The sequence below is a fragment of the Odontesthes bonariensis genome, chromosome 5 (genome assembly GCF_027942865.1).
Source record: "Odontesthes bonariensis isolate fOdoBon6 chromosome 5, fOdoBon6.hap1, whole genome shotgun sequence".
In the NCBI taxonomy this organism is placed as follows: domain Eukaryota; kingdom Metazoa; phylum Chordata; class Actinopteri; order Atheriniformes; family Atherinopsidae; genus Odontesthes; species Odontesthes bonariensis.
Window position 1 is genome coordinate 42,026,985 of NC_134510.1, and position 23,057 is coordinate 42,050,041.

At 45.4% G+C, this 23,057-nt stretch overlaps 2 protein-coding genes across 2 annotated transcripts in view; one reads left to right on the forward strand and one right to left on the reverse strand.

Moving 5' to 3' along the window:
• Positions 1 to 307: 307 nt before the first annotated feature.
• Positions 308 to 17,716, reverse strand: LOC142380518 (transmembrane protein 79-like). Its single transcript, XM_075466434.1, has 5 exons — positions 17,474 to 17,716; positions 11,755 to 12,489; positions 1,590 to 1,784; positions 1,124 to 1,355; positions 308 to 914 (listed from the first exon to the last, which is right to left on the reverse strand). The coding sequence occupies exons 2-5, from the start codon at positions 12,425 to 12,427 to the stop codon at positions 710 to 712; spliced, it is 1,305 nt and encodes a 434-aa protein (XP_075322549.1). The 5' UTR covers positions 12,428 to 12,489; positions 17,474 to 17,716; the 3' UTR covers positions 308 to 709.
• Positions 17,717 to 21,367: 3,651 nt separating this feature from the next.
• The window catches only part of arhgef2b (rho/rac guanine nucleotide exchange factor (GEF) 2b), a 54,707-nt gene continuing 53,017 nt past the window's right edge, over positions 21,368 to 23,057 (forward strand). Inside the window, exon 1 of the mRNA XM_075466435.1 lies at positions 21,368 to 21,543. Within this exon, the coding sequence (XP_075322550.1) occupies positions 21,487 to 21,543 (57 nt within the window). The 5' untranslated portion in view covers positions 21,368 to 21,486. The remainder of the gene's footprint in view (positions 21,544 to 23,057) is intronic.

Genomic DNA, 23,057 nt, shown 5'->3' on the forward strand with positions numbered 1-23,057 from the left:
CGACTCCTCCCCGCCCCTAATTAAATATGCAAATCATATGTAAATGAGCCCTGCACCTGAGATTCCCCTCTCTGCACGATCAGAAAAGGAGCATAATATTAGGACAATTACACAATAAAGTTACTCACCAAGAAGCCAAACATCACACACAGCGCCACCTTGTAGTCTGTTCCCAACCATGCTGTTACTCAAAATGTATGAATCGTGCGTTGAACCAGGCCACCTCGCCACCATGTTGGTTAATTGCATTTACGCATCACATATGATCTGTACATCGATCGAATGAAAATGTTTCCTTTTTTTGTGTGATCAACTTTTTTATTGAGAAATGTACAAATATATAAATGTTCTCATCAAATACATTATTTTATTCCTTAAGAGTGGAGAGAAGAACATAAATAAGATTTCAGGTGTATTTTATGTTTTTATTCCAAACTTTGTGCATTAAAAAAAAAAAATTAAAGTTTTTACATATAAATTTAAATATTGAACTAAAATCAACAAAACAAAAAGAAACAGAACAGAAAGTAGTTTAAAAAGTACAGAAAACGGCTTTGAAAACCGTTTAAAATTCATTAAAAACACCAGAAAGAGGGCGGGGCCTCTACACCTGGATCTAACTTTGTTTCCAGCATTGATCAATAAAACGATGAAAATAAATTTTAAGAAAATAACAATCGATCACTTTGGTTGATCCGCTGATCAGGCCTCATCCCCAGAACCTCTGTCGGCCGGCGGGTGGAGCCAGCACCTCCTCAGGAGGAGGCGGGAGGCTGAAGATGGAGCCCGCCGCCTCCACCGTGAAGATGAAGTAAAAGTTGGCCACCATCATGGCGACGCTGGGCAGGAAGGAGAGGCCGAACCCGAAACCACGAATGCTGCTGCCGAACGCTGCCGCCACCCAGTAGGCCAGCCTGAGGAGCCAAACAAACACTTTAAAGGTTTAATCATCTGACATTTCAATCGTTTATCAATCGTTCTGATCATCGATCACTTCCATGATCAATAATTCTGATTATAAACTGTCCTGATCATCAGTCGTTCTGATCATCAGTCGTTCTGATCATCAGTCGTTCTATGTATCGATTGTATCGGGTGTATCGGGTGTCCTGGGTAACCTCACCGGCCGAAGGCGAACAGGATGGTCAGCAGTGGGATGAGCTTAAGCTGGTCCTGGCAGAGGTACATCGCCATGACAACCAGCTGCAGGAAGTAGATCAGGAACAGGGAGGTGGAGTCAGAGATGAAGCGCCGGTGAACAGCGACCTCCTGAAGCTCCGCCTCCTTCATGTCATCATCAAACAGAGGCCGAGTCGCACCTGAGCGAAGGCGGCTGACCCCCAGGACCAGCCAGCCTGAGACAGGTGAGACAGGTGAGACATGTGAGACATGTGAGAGACAGGTGAGAGACAGACAGGTGAGACAGGTGAGACAGGTGAGAAAGACAGGTGAGAGACAGAAAGGTGAGAGACAGACAGGTGAGACAGGTGGGAGACAGACAGGTGAGAAAGACAGGTGAGAGACAGGTGGGAGACAGGTGAGACAGATGGGTGAGACCCTCTGATACGTCTCTTCTTCGTGGAACCTACCGAGGACGACGGGGAAGGCGGCGAACACAGAGCAGCGCAGAGTGTAAACCAGCCTGAGGGGGGCGCCATCACACAGGGGGGCGTCGAACGGCAGGAAGACGAACCCCCCCCACACCAGCATGGGGAAGAGGAGCGCTGAGGTCATCAAGGACACGCCCACCTTCAGCGTGTCCCTGGCAGAGCAGCATCGTCCACCTGCAAAAGACAGGTGAGAGACAGACAGGTGAGAGACAGACAGGTGACAGACAGACAGGTGAGAGTCAGACAGGTGAGAGACAGACAGGTGAGAGTCAGACAGGTGAGAGACAGACAGGTGAGAGTCAGACAGGTGAGAGACAGACAGGTGAGAGACAGACAGGTGAGAGTCAGACAGGTGAGAGACAGACAGGTGAGAGACAGGTGAGAGTCAGACAGGTGAGAGACAGACAGGTGAGAGTCAGACAGGTGAGAGACAGACAGGTGAGAGTCAGACAGGTGAGAGACAGACAGGTGAGAGTCAGACAGGTGAGAGACAGACAGGTGAGAGACAGACAGGTGAGAGTCAGACAGGTGAGAGTCAGACAGGTGAGAGACAGGTGACAGACAGGTGAGAGACAAACAGGTGAGAGACAGGTGACAGACAGGTGAGAGACAGACAGGTGAGAGACAGGTGACAGACAGGTGAGAGACAGACAGGTGAGAGACAGGTGAGAGTCAGACAGGTGAGAGACAGACAGGTGAGAGTCAGACAGGTGAGAGACAGGTGAGAGACAAACAGGTGAGAGACAGACAGGTGAGAGACAGACAAGTGAGAGTCAGACAGGTGAGAGACAGACAGGTGAGAGTCAGACAGGTGAGAGACAGACAGGTGAGAGTCAGACAGGTGAGAGACAGACAGGTGAGAGACAGACAGGTGAGAGACAGACAGGTGAGAGTCAGACAGGTGAGAGACAGACAGGTGAGAGTCAGACAGGTGAGAGACAGACAGGTGAGAGACAGGTGAGAGTCAGACAGGTGAGAGACAGACAGGTGACAGACAGGTGAGAGACAGACAGGTGAGAGACAGACAGGTGAGAGTCAGACAGGTGAGAGACAGGTGAGAGACAGGTGAGAGACAGGTGAGAGTTAGACAGGTGAGAGACAGACAGGTGAGAGTCAGACAGGTGAGAGTCAGACAGGTGAGAGTCAGACAGGTGAGAGACAGACAGGTGAGAGTCAGACAGGTGAGAGACAGACAGGTGAGAGTCAGACAGGTGAGAGACAGACAGGTGAGAGTCAGACAGGTGAGAGTCAGACAGGTGAGAGACAGACAGGTGAGAGACAGACAGGTGAGAGTCAGACAGGTGAGAGTCAGACAGGTGAGAGTCAGACAGGTGAGAGACAGACAGGTGAGAGACAGACAGGTGAGAGACAGACAGGTGAGAGTCAGACAGGTGAGATACAGACAGGTGAGAGACAGACAGGTGAGAGACAGACAGGTGAGAGACACACAGGTGAGAGACAGACAGGTGAGAGTCAGACAGGTGAGAGACAGACAGGTGAGAGTCAGACAGGTGAGACAGAGACAGGTGAGAGACAGACAGGTGAGAGTCAGACAGGTGAGACAGAGACAGGTGCGAGACAGACAGGTGAGAGTCAGACAGGTGAGAGACAGACAGGTGAGAGTCAGACAGGTGAGACAGAGACAGGTGAGAGACAGACAGGTGAGAGTCAGACAGGTGAGAGACAGACAGGTGAGAGTCAGACAGGTGAGACAGAGACAGGTGAGAGACAGACAGATGAGTCTCAGACAGGTGAGAGACAGACAGGTGAGACAGAGACAGGTGAGAGACAGAGACAGGTGAGAGACAGAGACAGGTGAGAGACAGACAGGTGAGAGTCAGACAGGTGAGAGTCAGACAGGTGAGAGACAGACAGGTGAGAGACAGACAGGTGAGAGACAGACAGGTGAGAGACAGACAGGTGAGAGAAAGACAGGTGAGAGACAGACAGGTGAGAGACAGATAGGTGAGAGTCAGACAGGTGAGAGACAGGTGAGAGACAGACAGGTGAGAGACAGACAGGTGAGAGACAGACAGGTGAGAGACAGACAGGTGAGAGACAGGTGAGAGTCAGACAGGTGAGAGTCAGACAGGTGAGAGTCAGACAGGTGAGAGTCAGACAGGTGAGAGACAGGTGAGAGACAGACAGGTGAGAGACAGACAGGTGAGAGACAGACAGGTGAGTCTCAGACAGGTGAGAGACAGACAGGTGAGAGACAGACAGGTGAGAGTCAGACAGGTGAGAGACAGACGGGTGAGAGACAGAGAGGTGAGAGACAGGTGAGAGACAGGTGAGAGACAGACAGGTGAGAGACAGACAGGTGAGAGTCAGACAGGTGAGAGACAGACAGGTGAGAGTCAGACAGGTGAGAGACAGACAGGTGAGAGTCAGACAGGTGAGAGTCAGACAGGTGAGAGACAGACAGGTGAGAGTCAGACAGGTGAGAGACAGACAGGTGAGAGACAGAGGTGAGAGTCAGACAGGTGAGAGACAGACAGGTGAGAGTCAGACAGGTGAGAGACAGACAGGTGAGAGACAGGTGACAGACAGGTGAGAGTCAGACAGGTGAGAGTCAGACAGGTGAGAGACAGACAGGTGAGAGTCAGACAGGTGAGAGACAGACAGGTGAGAGACAGACAGGTGAGAGACAGACAGGTGAGAGACAGGTGAGAGACAGACAGGTGAGAGACAGACAGGTGAGAGACAGGTGAGAGTCAGACAGGTGAGAGACAGACAGATGAGAGACAGACAGGTGAGAGTCAGACAGGTGAGAGACAGACAGGTGAGAGACAGGTGAGAGTCAGACAGGTGAGAGACAGACAGGTGAGAGTCAGACAGGTGAGACAGAGACAGGTGAGAGACAGACAGGTGAGAGTCAGACAGGTGAGAGACAGAAAGGTGAGAGACAGACAGGTGAGAGACAGACAGGTGAGAGTCAGACAGGTGAGAGACAGACAGGTGAGAGTCAGACAGGTGAGAGACAGACAGGTGAGAGACAGGTGACAGACAGGTGAGAGTCAGACAGGTGAGAGTCAGACAGGTGAGAGACAGACAGGTGAGAGTCAGACAGGTGAGAGACAGACAGGTGAGAGACAGACAGGTGAGAGACAGGTGAGAGACAGACAGGTGAGAGACAGACAGGTGAGAGACAGGTGAGAGTCAGACAGGTGAGAGACAGGTGAGAGTCAGACAGGTGAGAGACAGACAGGTGAGAGACAGGTGAGAGTCAGACAGGTGAGAGACAGACAGGTGAGAGACAGACAGGTGAGAGTCAGACAGGTGAGAGACAGACAGGTGAGAGACAGACAGGTGAGAGACAGACAGGTGAGAGACAGGTGAGAGAAAGACAGGTGAGAGACAGACAGGTGAGAGAGAGACAGGTGAGAGACAGACAGGTGAGAGACAGGTGAGAGAAAGACAGGTGAGAGACAGACAGGTTAGAGTCAGACAGGTGAGAGACAGACAGGTGAGAGACAGACAGGTGAGAGACAGACAGGTGAGAGACAGACAGGTGAGAGTCAGACAGGTGAGAGACAGACAGGTGAGAGACAGACAGGTGAGAGACAGGTGACAGACAGGTGAGAGTCAGACAGGTGAGAGACAGACAGGTGAGAGACAGGTGACAGACAGGTGAGAGACAGACAGGTGAGAGACAGGTGACAGACAGGTGAGAGACAGACAGGTGAGAGACAGGTGAGAGTCAGACAGGTGAGAGACAGACAGGTGAGAGTCAGACAGGTGAGAGACAGGTGAGAGACAAACAGGTGAGAGACAGACAGGTGAGAGACAGACAAGTGAGAGTCAGACAGGTGAGAGACAGACAGGTGAGAGTCAGACAGGTGAGAGACAGACAGGTGAGAGTCAGACAGGTGAGAGACAGACAGGTGAGAGACAGACAGGTGAGAGACAGACAGGTGAGAGTCAGACAGGTGAGAGACAGACAGGTGAGAGTCAGACAGGTGAGAGACAGACAGGTGAGAGTCAGACAGGTGAGAGTCAGACAGGTGAGAGACAGACAGGTGACAGACAGGTGAGAGACAGACAGGTGAGAGACAGACAGGTGAGAGTCAGACAGGTGAGAGACAGGTGAGAGACAGGTGAGAGACAGGTGAGAGACAGACAGGTGAGACAGAGACAGGTGAGAGACAGGCAGGTGAGAGTCAGACAGGTGAGAGACAGACAGGTGAGAGACAGGTGAGAGACAGACAGGTGAGAGTCAGGTGAGAGTGAGACAGTGTAGAGACAGACAGGTGAGACAGAGACAGGTGAGAGACAGACAGGTGAGAGACAGACAGGTGAGAGTCAGACAGGTGAGAGACAGGTGAGAGTCAGGTGAGAGTCAGACAGGTGAGAGTCAGACAGGTGAGAGTCAGACAGGTGAGAGTCAGGTGAGAGTCAGACAGGTGAGAGACAGACAGGTGAGAGAGAGAGACAGGTGAGAGTCAGACAGGTGAGAGAGAGACAGGTGAGAGTCAGACAGGTGAGAGACAGACGGGTGAGAGACAGACAGGTGAGAGACAGGTGAGAGACAGACAGGTGAGAGACAGACAGGTGAGAGACAGGCAGGTGAGAGACAGACAGGTGAGAGACAGGTGAGAGACAGACAGGTGAGAGACAGGCAGGTGAGAGACAGACAGGTGAGAGACAGGTGAGAGTCAGACAGGTGAGAGGCAGACAGGTGAGAGACAGACAGGTGAGAGACAGACAGGTGAGAGACAGGTGAGAGACAGACAGGTGAAAGTCAGACAGGTGAGAGTCAGACAGGTGAGAGACAGACAGGTGAGAGACAGACAGGTGAGAGACAGACGGGTGAGAGACAGAAAGGTGAGAGACAGACAGGTGAGAGTCAGACAGGTGAGAGACAGACAGGTGAGAGACAGACAGGTGAGAGACAGAAAGGTGAGAGACAGACAGGTGAGAGACAGACAGGTGAGAAATAGACAGGTGAGAGTCAGACAGGTGAGATACAGACAGGTGAGAGACAGACAGGTGAGAGACAGACAGGTGAGAGACACACAGGTGAGAGTCAGACAGGTGAGAGACAGACAGGTGAGAGTCAGACAGGTGAGACAGAGACAGGTGAGAGACAGACAGGTGAGAGACAGACAGGTGAGAGACAGACAGGTGAGAGTCAGACAGGTGAGAGACAGAGAGGTGAGAGACAGGTGAGAGACAGACAGGTGAGAGTCAGACAGGTGAGAGAGAGACAGGTGAGAGACAGACAGGTGAGAGACAGACAGGTGAGAGACAGACAGGTGAGAGTCAGACAGGTGAGAGACAGACAGGTGAGAGTCAGACAGGTGAGAGACAGACAGGTGAGAGTCAGACAGGTGAGAGACAGACAGGTGAGAGACAGACAGGTGAGAGACAGAGACGGGTGAGAGACAGACAGGTGAGAGACAGACAGGTGAGAGACAGACAGGTGAGAGACAGAGACGGGTGAGAGACAGACAGGTGAGAGACAGACAGGTGAGAAACAGGTGAGAGACAGACAGGTGAGAGACAGACAGGTGAGAGACAAACAGGTGAGAGACAGGTGAGAGTCAGGTGAGAGTCAGACAGGTGAGAGTCAGACAGGTGAGAGTCAGACAGGTGAGAGAGAGACAGGTGAGAGTCAGACAGGTGAGAGACAGACAGGTGAGAGTCAGACAGGTGAGAGAGAGACAGGTGAGAGTCAGACAGGTGAGAGTCAGACAGGTGAGAGACAGACAGGTGAGAGTCAGACAGGTGAGAGTCAGACAGGTGAGAGACAGACAGGTGAGAGAGAGACAGGTGAGAGACAGACAGGTGAGAGAGAGACAGGTGAGAGTCAGACAGGTGAGAGACAGACAGGTGAGAGACAGACAGGTGAGAGTCAGATAGGTGAGAGACAGAAAGGTGAGAGACAGACAGGTGAGAGACAGACAGGTGAGAGACAGACAGGTGAGAGACAGACAGGTGAGAGACAGGTGAGAGACAGACAGGTGAGAGACAGGTGAGAGACAGGTGAGAGTCAGACAGGTGAGAGTCAGACAGGTGAGAGACAGACAGGTGAGAGTCAGACAGGTGAGACAGAGAGGTGAGAGACAGACAGGTGAGAGACAGACAGGTGAGACAGAGACAGGTGAGAGACAGGCAGGTGAGAGTCAGACAGGTGAGAGACAGACAGGTGAGACAGGTGAGAGACAGACAGGTGAGAGACAGACAGGTGAGAGTCAGGTGAGAGTGAGACAGTGTAGAGACAGACAGGTGAGACAGAGACAGGTGAGAGACAGACAGGTGAGAGACAGACAGGTGAGAGTCAGACAGGTGAGAGACAGGTGAGAGACAGACAGGTGAGAGACAGACAGGTGAGAGTCAGGTGAGAGTGAGACAGTGTAGAGACAGACAGGTGAGACAGAGACAGGTGAGAGACAGACAGGTGAGAGTCAGACAGGTGAGAGACAGGTGAGAGACAGACAGGTGAGAGACAGACAGGTGAGAGACAGGCAGGTGAGAGACAGGTGAGTCTCAGACAGGTGAGAGTCAGACAGGTGAGAGACAGACAGGTGAGAGACAGACAGGTGAGAGTCAGACAGGTGAGAGACAGACGGGTGAGAGACAGGTGAGAGACAGACAGGTGAGAGACAGACAGGTGAGAGACAGGTGAGAGTCAGACAGGTGAGTCTCAGACAGGTGAGAGACAGACAGGTGAGAGACAGACAGGTGAGAGACAGACAGGTGAGAGTCAGACAGGTGAGAGACAGATGGGTGAGAGACAGGTGAGAGACAGACAGGTGAGAGACAGACAGGTGAGACAGAGACAGGTGAGAGACAGACAGGTGAGAGACAGACAGGTGAGAGACAGACAGGTGAGAGACAGACAGGTGAGACAGAGACAGGTGAGAGACAGACAGGTGAGAGACAGACAGGTGAGAGACAGGCAGGTGAGAGACAGACAGGTGAAGTCAGACAGGTGAGAGTCAGACAGGTGAGAGACAGGTGAGAGACAGACAGGTGAGAGACAGACAGGTGAAGTCAGACAGGTGAGAGACAGACAGGTGAGAGACAGACAGGTGAGAGTCAGACAGGTGAGAGTCAGACAGGTGAGAGACAGACAGGTGAGAGTCAGACAGGTGAGAGACAGACAGGTGAGAGTCAGACAGGTGAGAGACAGACAGGTGAGAGACAGACAGGTGAGAGACAGACAGGTGAGAGTCAGACAGGTGAGAGACAGGTGAGAGACAGACAGGTGAGAGACAGACAGGTGAAGTCAGACAGGTGAGAGACAGACAGGTGAGAGTCAGACAGGTGAGAGACAGACAGGTGAGAGTCAGACAGGTGAGAGACAGACAGGTGAGAGACAGACAGGTGAGAGACAGAAAGGTGAGAGACAGACAGGTGAGAGACAGACAGGTGAGAAATAGACAGGTGAGAGTCAGACAGGTGAGATACAGACAGGTGAGAGACAGACAGGTGAGAGACAGACAGGTGAGAGACACACAGGTGAGAGTCAGACAGGTGAGAGACAGACAGGTGAGAGTCAGACAGGTGAGACAGAGACAGGTGAGAGACAGACAGGTGAGAGACAGACAGGTGAGAGACAGACAGGTGAGAGTCAGACAGGTGAGAGACAGAGAGGTGAGAGACAGGTGAGAGACAGACAGGTGAGAGTCAGACAGGTGAGAGAGAGACAGGTGAGAGACAGACAGGTGAGAGACAGACAGGTGAGAGACAGACAGGTGAGAGTCAGACAGGTGAGAGACAGACAGGTGAGAGTCAGACAGGTGAGAGACAGACAGGTGAGAGTCAGACAGGTGAGAGACAGACAGGTGAGAGACAGACAGGTGAGAGACAGAGACGGGTGAGAGACAGACAGGTGAGAGACAGACAGGTGAGAGACAGACAGGTGAGAGACAGAGACGGGTGAGAGACAGACAGGTGAGAGACAGACAGGTGAGAAACAGGTGAGAGACAGACAGGTGAGAGACAGACAGGTGAGAGACAAACAGGTGAGAGACAGGTGAGAGTCAGGTGAGAGTCAGACAGGTGAGAGTCAGACAGGTGAGAGTCAGACAGGTGAGAGTCAGACAGGTGAGAGAGAGACAGGTGAGAGTCAGACAGGTGAGAGTCAGACAGGTGAGAGTCAGACAGGTGAGAGAGAGACAGGTGAGAGTCAGACAGGTGAGAGTCAGACAGGTGAGAGACAGACAGGTGAGAGTCAGACAGGTGAGAGTCAGACAGGTGAGAGACAGACAGGTGAGAGAGAGACAGGTGAGAGACAGACAGGTGAGAGAGAGACAGGTGAGAGTCAGACAGGTGAGAGACAGACAGGTGAGAGACAGACAGGTGAGAGTCAGATAGGTGAGAGACAGAAAGGTGAGAGACAGACAGGTGAGAGACAGACAGGTGAGAGACAGACAGGTGAGAGACAGACAGGTGAGAGACAGGTGAGAGACAGACAGGTGAGAGACAGACAGGTGAGAGTCAGACAGGTGAGAGACAGACAGGTGAGAGTCAGACAGGTGAGACAGAGAGGTGAGAGACAGACAGGTGAGAGACAGACAGGTGAGACAGAGACAGGTGAGAGACAGGCAGGTGAGAGTCAGACAGGTGAGAGACAGACAGGTGAGAGACAGACAGGTGAGAGTCAGGTGAGAGTGAGACAGTGTAGAGACAGACAGGTGAGACAGAGACAGGTGAGAGACAGACAGGTGAGAGACAGACAGGTGAGAGTCAGACAGGTGAGAGACAGGTGAGAGACAGACAGGTGAGAGACAGACAGGTGAGAGTCAGGTGAGAGTGAGACAGTGTAGAGACAGACAGGTGAGACAGAGACAGGTGAGAGACAGACAGGTGAGAGTCAGACAGGTGAGAGACAGGTGAGAGACAGACAGGTGAGAGACAGACAGGTGAGAGACAGGCAGGTGAGAGACAGGTGAGTCTCAGACAGGTGAGAGTCAGACAGGTGAGAGACAGACAGGTGAGAGACAGACAGGTGAGAGTCAGACAGGTGAGAGACAGACGGGTGAGAGACAGGTGAGAGACAGACAGGTGAGAGACAGACAGGTGAGAGACAGACAGGTGAGAGACAGACAGGTGAGAGTCAGACAGGTGAGTCTCAGACAGGTGAGAGACAGACAGGTGAGAGACAGACAGGTGAGAGACAGACAGGTGAGAGTCAGACAGGTGAGAGACAGATGGGTGAGAGACAGGTGAGAGACAGACAGGTGAGAGACAGACAGGTGAGACAGAGACAGGTGAGAGACAGACAGGTGAGAGACAGACAGGTGAGAGACAGGTGAGAGACAGACAGGTGAGACAGAGACAGGTGAGAGACAGACAGGTGAGAGACAGACAGGTGAGAGACAGGCAGGTGAGAGACAGACAGGTGAAGTCAGACAGGTGAGAGTCAGACAGGTGAGAGACAGGTGAGAGACAGACAGGTGAGAGACAGACAGGTGAAGTCAGACAGGTGAGAGACAGACAGGTGAGAGACAGACAGGTGAGAGTCAGACAGGTGAGAGTCAGACAGGTGAGAGACAGACAGGTGAGAGTCAGACAGGTGAGAGACAGACAGGTGAGAGTCAGACAGGTGAGAGACAGACAGGTGAGAGACAGACAGGTGAGAGACAGACAGGTGAGAGTCAGACAGGTGAGAGACAGGTGAGAGACAGACAGGTGAGAGACAGACAGGTGAAGTCAGACAGGTGAGAGACAGACAGGTGAGAGTCAGACAGGTGAGAGACAGACAGGTGAGAGTCAGACAGGTGAGAGACAGACAGGTGAGAGTCAGACAGGTGAGAGACAGACAGGTGAGAGACAGACAGGTGAGAGACAGACAGGTGAGAGTCAGACAGGTGAGAGACAGGTGAGAGACAGACAGGTGAGAGACAGACAGGTGAAGTCAGACAGGTGAGAGACAGACAGGTGAGAGACAGACAGGTGAGAGACAGACAGGTGAGAGACAGACAGGTGAGAGTCAGACAGGTGAGAGACAGGTGAGAGACAGACAGGTGAGAGACAGACAGGTGAAGTCAGACAGGTGAGAGACAGACAGGTGAGAGTCAGACAGGTGAGAGACAGACAGGTGAGAGTCAGACAGGTGAGAGACAGACAGGTGAGAGTCAGACAGGTGAGAGACAGACAGATGAGAGACAGACAGGTGAGAGACAGCTGTACTTACATCTGGCAGGGGGACGGTTTTCCTTCCACTTGTACTCGTAGCCATGCTGGTTGTAGTCCACTCCATGAGAACCCATGAAGGGACTCTTCTCTGACTCCGTTTCCCAGAATGCCTCAGCATCTCTGGGTGTAGTGGGGGAGGAGGGGAGGACAGTCAGCGCTGGACAGAACACCTGAGCTGCTTTCTCTGGGAGGTGGTTCTCTCCAGTTTGCACCTCTTCCTTCTCTTTCAGATGTGGCCTCAGTCCCACCCCCTCACCTGTAAGCTCCGCCCCCTTATCTTCTGCTTCACCTCCCCCTCTTCTCTCCCCCTCTGCCTTCAGCTCTCGCTCACTTTCTGTCCAACTGGATGTCTCACGGAGAGACAGATCTGACTTCATACTCATACGGTCACCTGCCTGCCCACCTGTCTGCCCACCTGTCTGCCCACCTGTCTGCCCACCTGCCTGCCCACCTGCCTGCCCACCTGCCTGCCCACCTGTCTTCCCACCTGCCTGCCCACCTGCCTGCCCACCTGCCTGCCCACCTGCCTGCCCACCTGTCTTCCCACCTGCCTGCCCACCTGCCTGCCCACCTGCCTGCCCACCTGCCTGCCCACCTGCCATCATGGTGGGCTTCATTACTTCCTCCCCTCCTTCAATCTGTCTGGTTTCTGTCCCCCCGCTGTCCTCCATCTTGGTTCTTCCTGACACCTTGTCAGGTGTAACCAGGTGAGCAGTGAGGCAGGTGTGGAACCCTGAGAGACAGAAAGACACAACGAGTTGAATCTGGATTCTTTGGTTTAATCGGGATTCTTTGGTTTAATCTGGATTCTTTAGTTTAATCTGGATTCTTTGGTTAAATCTGGATTCTTTGGTTTAATCTGGATTCTTTTGGTTTAATCTGGATTCTTTGGTTAAATCTGGATTATTTTGGTTTAATCTGGATTCGTTGGTTTAATCTGGATTCGTTGGTTTAATCTGGATTCTTTAGTTTAATCTGGATTCTTTGGTTTAATCTGGATTCTTTGATTTAATCTGGATTCTTGTTTAATCTGGATTCTTTGGTTTAATCTGGATTATTTGATTTAATCTGGATTCTTGTTTAATATGGATACTTTGGTTTAATCTGGATTCTTTAGTTTAATCTGGATTATTTGGTTTAATCTCGATTCTTTGGATTAATCTGGATTCTTTGGATTAATCTGGATTCTTTAGTTTAATCTGGATTCTTTGGTTTAATCTGGATTCTTTGGTTTAATCTGGATTCTTTGGTTAAATCTGGATTATTTTGGTTTAATCTGGATTATTTTGGTTTAATCTGGATACTTTGGTCTAATCTGGATTCTTTTGGTCTAATCTGGATTCTTTGGTTTAATCTGGATTCTTTGGTTTAATCTGGATTCTTTGGTTTAATCTGGATTCTTTAGTTTAATCTGGATTCTTTGGTTTAATCTGGATTCTTTAGCTTAATCTAGATTCTTTGATTTAATCTGGATACTTTGGTTTAATCTGGATTATTTGGTTTAATCTGGATTATTTGGATTAATCTGGATTCTTTGGATTAATCTGGATTCTTTAGTTTAATCTGGATTCTTTGGATTAATCTGCATTCTTTAGTTTAATCTGGATTCTTTGGTTTAATCTGGATTCTTTGGTTTAATCTGGATTCTTTGGTTAAATCTGGATTATTTTGGTTTAATCTGGATTATTTTGGTTTAATCTGGATACTTTGGTCTAATCTGGATTCTTTTGGTCTAATCTGGATTCTTTGGTTTAATCTGGATTCTTTGGTTTAATCTGGATTCTTTGGTTTAATCTGGATTCTTTAGTTTAATCTGGATTCTTTGGTTTAATCTGGATTCTTTAGCTTAATCTGGATTCTTTGGTTTAATCTGGATTCTTTAGTTAAAGGGTTAGAGATCAATACTCAGATATAAACCTGATCAATACTCAGATATAAACCTGATCAATACTCGGATATAAACCTGATCAATACTCATATATAAACCTGATCAATACTCAGATAAACCTGATCAATACTCAGATATAAACCTGATCAATACTCATATATAAACCTGATCAATACTCAGATAAACCTGATCAATACTCAGATATAAACCTGATCAATACTCAGATATAAACCTGATCAATACTCAGATATAAACCTGATCTGGATTCTTTGGTTTAATCTGGATTCTTTAGTTTAATCTGGATTCTTCTGTTTAATCTGGATTCTTTGGTTTAATCTGGATTCTTTAGTTTAATCTGGATACTTTGGTCTAATCTGGATTATTTTGGTCTAATCTGGATTCTTTTGGTCTAATCTGGATTCTTTGGTTTAATCTGGATTCTTTGGTTTAATCTGGATTCTTTGGTTTAATCTGGATTCTTTGGTTTAATCTGGATTCTTTAGTTAAAGGGTTAGAGATCAATACTCAGATATAAACCTGATCAATACTCAGATAAACCTGATCAATACTCGGATATAAACCTGATCAATACTCAGATAAACCTGATCAATACTCATATATAAACCTGATCAATACTCATATATAAACCTGATCAATACTCAGATATAAACCTGATCAATACTCAGATAAACCTGATCAATACTCAGATATAAACCTGATCTGGATTCTTTGGTTTAATCTGGATTCTTTAGTTTAATCTGGATTCTTTGGTTTAATCTGGATTCTTTGGTTTAATCTGGATTCTTTAGTTTAATCTGGATTATTTGGTTTAATCTGGATTCTTTGGTTAAATCTGGATTACCGTAAATCCTCTAATATAGGCCGGGGCCTTTATTCACTCACGTGCATCTTGGTCCCGGCCATTATTGGAAGGAGGCCAGAATTAGAGACAGGCCTCTATTTCTATTTGAGCAAAACAGACTACCAGTGGAATGAATAAAAACGAGATTTTGTGTCTATTTGAACCTATAAAATAGACAAATACCGGCAATTCAGGCTAAATTCCAGTGTAGTACCGGTAATATGGTAACAGAAACGTAGCAAACATACCGGTACCAGTAGACTGCGGTCAAGTGAGCCGCCACTCGTTCATCCGCGGCTCACTTGACCGCAGTTACCAGTAGTGCATTGTCACTTAACCATGGTGATAATTAGGCTACCGGTATTTCATCTCCTCTTCATCTCTCCCCATAATCTCCTCATCACTCGCGCCAGTCTCTACAACAAGTTCATTATTGTACAGTTCTTCTTCGTCCTCCCGTCCTCATGTTCTGCTGCCTGTCTGTTCTCTTCCTCGCGCAGACGGGCAGCAGCGCAGGGCTGTAAAAAACGATATCGGTAGTTTGGCCGTTATTGCAAGTCACAGTGGACAGGCTCACTCACGATCGTGATCGCATTCGAATGCGATAGTGATAGAAGTGAATGCTAATTTCAACATACCATATATCTTTACTTAATTTTGCTTTAACTTTGTTGTTACCGGTAATCTGACTGTAAAGCGCATTGAGCTGCAAGTCTTGTATGTTACGATCACAAGTACCGGTATAATGTTGAGGCTGCCCAGAGAAATCGTTGGTTCTAATTATAGACCCGGCCTGTATAAGAGTCCGGCCAGTATTTACCTCCTCCGACAGCGAGACCGGCCAATATTAGAATCCCGGCCAGTAATGGAATACAGGCCAATATTAGAGGATTTATGGTATTTTGGTTTAATCTGGATTATTTTGGTCTAATCTGGATTATTTTGGTTTAATCTGGATACTTTGGTCTAATCTGGATTATTTTGGTCTAATCTGGATTCTTTAGTTTAATCTGGATTCTTTAGTTAAAGGGTTAGAGATCAATACTCAGATATGAACCTGATCAATACTCAGATAAACCTGATCAATACTCGGATATAAACCTGATCAATACTCAGATAAACCTGATCAATACTCAGATATAAACCTGATCAATACTCGGATATAAACCTGATCAATACTCAGATAAACCTGATCAATACTCGGATATAAACCTGATCAATACTCAGATATAAACCTGATCAATACTCAGATAAACCTGATCAATACTCAGATAAATCTGATCAATACTCAGATATGAACCTGATCAATACTCATATATAAACCTGATCAATACTCAGATATGAACCTGATCAATACTCAGATATAAACCTGATCAATACTCAGATATAAACCTGATCAATACTCATATATAAACCTGATCAATACTCAGATATGAACCTGATCAATACTCAGATATAAACCTGATCAATACTCACATATAAACCTGATCTGGATTCTTTGGTTAAATCTGGATTATTTTGGTTTAATCTGGATTATTTTGGTTTAATCTGGATTCTTTGGTTTAATCTGGATTCTTTAGTTAAAGGGTTAGAGATCAATACTCAGATATAAACCTGATCAATACTCGGATATAAACCTGATCAATACTCAGATATAAACCTGATCACTACTCAGATATAAACCTGATCAATACTCAGATATGAACCTGATCAATACTCAGATATAAACCTGATCAATACTCAGATAAACCTGATCAATACTCATATATAAACCTGATCAATACTCATATATAAACCTGATCAATACTCAGATAAACCTGATCAATACTCAGATATGAACCTGATCAATACTCAGATATGAACCTGATCAATACTCAGATATAAACCTGATCAATACTCGGATATAAACCTGATCAATACTCGGATATAAACCTGATCAATACTCAGATAAACCTGATCAATACTCATATATAAACCTGATCAATACTCAGATAAACCTGATCAATACTCAGATATAAACCTGATCAATACTCAGATAAACCTGATCAATACTCAGATATAAACCTGATCAGTACTCATATATAAACCTGATCAATACTCAGATATGAACCTGATCAATACTCAGATATGAACCTGATCAATACTCAGATATAAACCTGATCAATACTCATATATAAACCTGATCAATACTCAGATATAAACCTGATCAATACTCATATATAAACCTGATCAATACTCATATATAAACCTGATCAATACTCAGATATAAACCTGATCAATACTCATATATAAACCTGATCAATACTCAGATATAAACCTGATCAGTACTCATATATAAACCTGATCAATACTCAGATATGAACCTGATCAATACTCAGATATGAACCTGATCAATACTCAGATATAAACCTGATCAATACTCATATATAAACCTGATCAATACTCAGATATAAACCTGATCAATACTCATATATAAACCTGATCAATACTCAGATATGAACCTGATCAATACTCAGATATGAACCTGATCAATACTCAGATATAAACCTGATCAATACTCATATATAAACCTGATCAATACTCAGATATAAACCTGATCAATACTCAGATATAAACCTGATCAATACTCAGATATAAACCTGATCAATACTCAGATAAACCTGATCAATACTCAGATATAAACCTGATCAGTACTCATATATAAACCTGATCAATACTCAGATATGAACCTGATCAATACTCAGATATGAACCTGATCAATACTCAGATATAAACCTGATCAATACTCATATATAAACCTGATCAATACTCATATATAAACCTGATCAGTACTCAGATATAAACCTGATCAATACTCAGATATGAACCTGATCAATACTCAGATATAAACCTGATCAATACTCAGATAAACCTGATCAATACTCAGATAAACCTGATCAATAGTTTTTAAATGATGAAAACACTCACAGAGACGTTCTGACTGCGGTTATGCTTCTTGTTTTGTTTCTGGTTCTCCGGTTCTCGGGTTCTGGTTCTCCGGTTCTGATTCTGTTTCTTCGGTTCTCTGGTTCTGTTTCTCCGGTTCCGGTTCGTGTTCTCCGGTTCTGGTTCTCCGGTTCTAATTCTGTTTCTCCGCTCCGCGGTGGCCGTTGTTCTTCTTCTGTTTGTTTCTGTGAAACTTTGCGGAAGTTCTGCCCAGGTGTGGTCGGCTCAGGTGAGTTAAAGGGAAAGTTCCCTTAAAGGGACAGTTACCTTAAAGGGACAGTTACCTTAAAGGGACGGTTACCTTAAAGGGAAAGTTCCCTTAAAAGGACGGTTACCTTAAAGGGAAAGTTACCTTAAAGGGAAAGTTACCTTAAAGTTAATATGATAATATGATATTTAATTATATTAACAAGATATTCAATGATATTAATATGATATTTAATGATATTAATATGTTAATATGATATTCAATGATATTAATATGTTAATATGATATTTAATGATATTAATATGATATTTAATGATACTAAATATTGTTTGTACATGAAATGTGCTATACAAATAAATTTGATTTGATTTGATTTACTAATATGATATTTAATGACATTAATATGTTTATATTATATTCAATTATATTAATATGTTAATATGATAGTTAATTATATTAATATGTTAATATCATATTTAATGATATTTAATGATATTAATATGATAATATGATATTTAATGATATTCAATTATACTAATATGATATTTAATAATATTAATATGATATGTATATCATATTAATATGAAATTTAATAATTTTAATATGATATTATGATATTTAATGATACTAATATGATATTCAATTATATTAATATGATATTTAATGATATTAATATGATATGTAATAATATTAATATGATATTTAATGATATTAATATGATAATATGATATTTAATTATATTAATGATATTTAATGATACTAATATATTTAATTATATTAATATGATATTTAATAATATAAATATGATAATATGATATTTAATGATATTTATATGATATTTAATGATGTTAATATGATATGTAATAATATTAATATGATAATATGATATTTAATGATATTAATATGATATTTAATGATATTAATATGATATGTAATAATATTAATATGATAATATGATATTTGATGATATTAATATGATATTTAATGATATTAATATGATATGTAATAATATTAATATGATAATATGATATTTGATGATATTAATATGATATGTAATAATATTAATATGATAATATGATATTTAATGATATTAATATGATATTTAATGATACTAATATGATATGTAATAATATTAATATGATAATATGATATTTAATGATATTAATATGATATGTAATAATATTAATATGATAATATGATATTTAATGATATTTAATGATATTAATATGATATTTAATGATATTAATATGATATGTAATAATATTAATATGATAATATGATATTTAATGATATCAATATGATATGTAATAGAAGCTGCTCCGGATGATCAGCTGGTTCCGTCAGCTGGAGGGTCATGTGATCTCCTCTCTGTTGTTGTCTGTTGCAGCCGGTTGTCATGGTGACGGCGGTGTCAGTCAGTGCCAGGCAGATGTTCCAGGTGTTATCCATCAGTTTATTGATCAGGGATCTGATCAATGGGGTTGAGGATCGATCAGCAGAGTGACTGAGGCGGACAGCTGCTTTCTGATCGGTTATTGATCACTCTCAGCTCCTGATAAGTGTCTCCAGCTGCTTTCTGATCGGTTATTGATCACTCTCAGCTCCTGATAAGTGTCTCCAGCTGCTGTTTGATCAGTTATTGATCACTCTCAGCTCCTGATAAGTGTCTTCAGCTGCTTTCTGATCGGTTATTGATCACTCTCAGCTCCCGATAAGTGTCTTCAGCTGCTTTCTGATCGGTTATTGATCACTCTCAGCTCCTGATAAGTGTCTCCAGCTGCTGTCTGATCGGTTATTGATCACTCTCAGCTCCTGATAAGTGTCCCCAGCTGCTGTCTGATCAGGTATTGATCACTCTCAGCTCCTGATAAGTGTCTCCAGCTGCTGTCTGATCAGTTATTAAATATCATATTAATATCATTAAATATCATATTAATATCATATTAATATGCTGTCTGATCGGTTATTGATCACTCTCAGCTCCTGATAAGTATCTTCAGCTGCTTTCTGATCGGTTATTGATCACTCTCAGCTCCTGATAAGTGTCTCCAGCTGCTGTCTGATCGGTTATTGATCACTCTCAGCTCCTGATAAGTGTCTTCAGCTGCTTTCTGATCGGTTATTGATCACTCTCAGCTCCTGATAAGTGTCTTCAGCTGCTTTCTGATCAGTTATTGATCACTCTCAGCTCCTGATAAGTGTCTCCAGCTGCTTTCTGGTCGGTTATTGATCACTCTCAGCTCCTGATAAGTGTCTTCAGCTGCTTTCTGATCAGTTATTGATCACTCTCAGCTCCTGATAAGTGTCTCCAGCCGCTGTCTGATCAGTTATTAAATATCATATTATCATATTAATATCATATTAATATCATTAAATATCATATTAATATGCTGTCTGATCGGTTATTGATCACTCTCAGCTCCTGATAAGTGTCTTCAGCTGCTGTCTGATCAGTTATTGATCACTCTCAGCTCCTGATAAGTGTCTCCAGCTGCTGTCTGATCGGTTATTGATCACTCTCAGCTCCTGATAAGTGTCTCCAGCTGCTGTCTGATCGGTTATTGATCACTCTCAGCTCCTGATAAGTGTCCCCAGCTGCTGTCTGATCGGTTATTGATCACTCTCAGCTCCCGATAAGTGTCTTCAGCTGCTGTCTGATCAGTTATTGATCACTCTCAGCTCCCGATAAGTGTCTTCAGCTGCTGTCTGATCAGTTATTGATCACTCTCAGCTCCCGATAAGTGTCTTCAGCTGCTGTCTGATCAGTTATTGATCACTCTCAGCTCCTGATAAGTGTCTCCAGCTGCTTTCTGATCGGTTATTGATCACTCTCAGCTCCTGATAAGTGTCTTCAGCTGCTTTCTGATCGGTTATTGATCACTCTCAGCTCCTGATAAGTGTCTCCAGCTGCTGTCTGATCAGTTATTAAATATCATATTATCATATTAATATAATTAAATATCATATTAATATCATATTAATATGCTGTCTGATCGGTTATTGATCACTCTCAGCTCCTGATAAGTGTCTCCAGCTGCTTTTTGATCAGTTATTGATCACTCTCAGCTCCTGATAAGTGTCTCCAGCTCCTGTCTGATCGGTTATTGATCACTCTCAGCTCCTGATAAGTGTCTTCAGCTGCTTTCTGATCGGTTATTGATCACTCTCAGCTCCTGATAAGTGTCTTCAGCTGCTTTCTGATCAGTTATTGATCACTCTCAGCTCCTGATAAGTGTCTTCAGCTGCTTTTTGATCAGTTATTGATCACTCTCAGCTCCTGATAACTGTCTTTGTGCAGCAGCAGCAGGGTGTGTTTGTCTCTCCCAGCGGCTGCTCCCGCGGCAGGGCGGAGTTAAGCTCAGGACCTCCACGTCACACCGCGGCTGTTGTACATTCCTCTGCTGGAGAAGGGGGGCGGGGCTAATCGATCCGGTCCGGATCATCACTCACGTGACCTCTTACAGCTCGCTGATTGGCGTAAGGAGGTCACGTGCAACAATGACACGTTGTCATAGAGACTCGCTTCCAGGCGTGAGAAACGAGCTCACCCTGTGTGTGCTGGTGGGCGGGGCTTAAAGTGCGAGCGGGCACAGGATTGGCTGAGAGCAGCGGCAGCGGGCTGCGCTGTGATTGGTCAGAAGTGGAGCTGGGACCCGCTAGTCACAGACAGGCCCCGCCCCCAGAGCCAGAACGCGGACGGCTCCGGGACCAGAACCAGACTCAGTGAGAGGTCCAGCAGTGATCGATCTGTGATCAGTTCCGGTGCCAGTGATCGATCAGCGGGGGGATGTCCCGGCTGCTGGAGAGCAGGAGGCAGGACAGGATGAAGGAGATCAGCCTGAAGGTGAGCCACCGGAAAAAACACGCAAACCCAACACAGGCGCGTGCACGAACACTTTAATGATCGATCAGGGCAGATCTGGATGATCAGGACCTGGTTTGATAGGGGTGGGGGGGGGGCTTTGATCAGGGGGGACCCAAGGTTCGGCTCTCCGTGTCTGTTCCTCTTTGTCCGCGCACATCTGGAACTAACCGAACCGCTGGTTCCGCTCCGCGCGCGGACCGATGCTTCTGCCAGCTGATTGATCAGCTGATTGATCAGCGATCAGCGGCTGATCAGCTGATTGATCAGCCAGTTGTGTCTGAGGGGGACCGGAAAGCAAAGTTGGGTCTGGAACGGGAACCGGACACTTTTTTCTTCTTTCTCTTTAGAGAAAACTGAAGCTTTTTTTTTACAGCGGAGCGCGCGACTTGCGCGTGTTCCGGAGCGTGCTGTGCGTGGGTCGGTGTGCGCGTGTTCAAAGTGCCGGTAAAGAGCGCGTTTCGGTGTGTTTGTGAGTGGGTCCGTTAGTGGCAGCGTGGCCGCTTTGTCCTGCAGGAGGAAGCGAGGGGGGAGGGGAGGCCGCGGGAGCGCGCGTGCGCGGCTCTGTGTGTGTGCGTGTGCGTGTGTGTGTCATACAGGAAGTGTTGTCAAGAGTGAAGGTGGAAGTCTGACCCCTGACCTGATAAACTAAAACAAACTGTTTATATTCATGTTACAGCCTGTATGTCCATAATATATACACCCCATAACCCCGGAACCTGTATATGTCTATGATATATACACCCCTTAACCCCGGAACCTGTATACATCTATGATATATACACCCCATAACCCCAGAACCTGTATAAGTCTATGATATATACACCCTGTAACCCCGGAACCTGTATATATCTATGATATATACACCCCATAACCCCAGAACCTGTATATGTCTATGATATATACACCCTGTAACCCCGGAACCTGTATATGTCTATGATATATACACCCCATAACCCCGGAACCTGTATACATCTATGATATATACACCCCATAACCCCGGAACCTGTATATGTCTATGATATATACACCCTGTAACCCCGGAACCTGTATACATCTATGATATATACACCCCATAACCCCGGAACCTGTATATGTCTATGATATATACACCCCATAACCCCGGAACCTGTATACATCTATGATATATACACCCCATAACCCCAGAACCTGTATAAGTCTATGATATATACACCCTGTAACCCCGGAACCTGTATATATCTATGATATATACACCCCATAACCCCAGAACCTGTATATGTCTATGATATATACACCCTGTAACCCCGGAACCTGTATATATATCTATGATATATACACCCCATAACCCCGGAACCTGTATATATATATCTATGATATATACACCCCATAACCCCGGAACCTGTATATATCTATGATATATACACCCCATAACCCCGGAACCTGTATATATATATGATATATACACCCCATAACCCCGGAACCTGTATATATATCTAATATATACACCCCATAAC

Excerpts from the sequence above, each read along its gene's own strand:
- LOC142380518 (XM_075466434.1), bottom strand. The coding sequence starts at position 12,427 with ATGGAGGACAGCGGGGGGACAGAAACCAGACAGATTGAAGGAGGGGAG. Across the intron at positions 1,785-11,754 it reads AAACCGTCCCCCTGCCAGAT|GTGGACGATGCTGCTCTGCC; the intron begins GTAAGTACAGCT and ends TGTCTTTTGCAG. Across the intron at positions 915-1,123 it reads ATCCTGTTCGCCTTCGGCCG|GCTGGCCTACTGGGTGGCGG; the intron begins GTGAGGTTACCC and ends TTGGCTCCTCAG.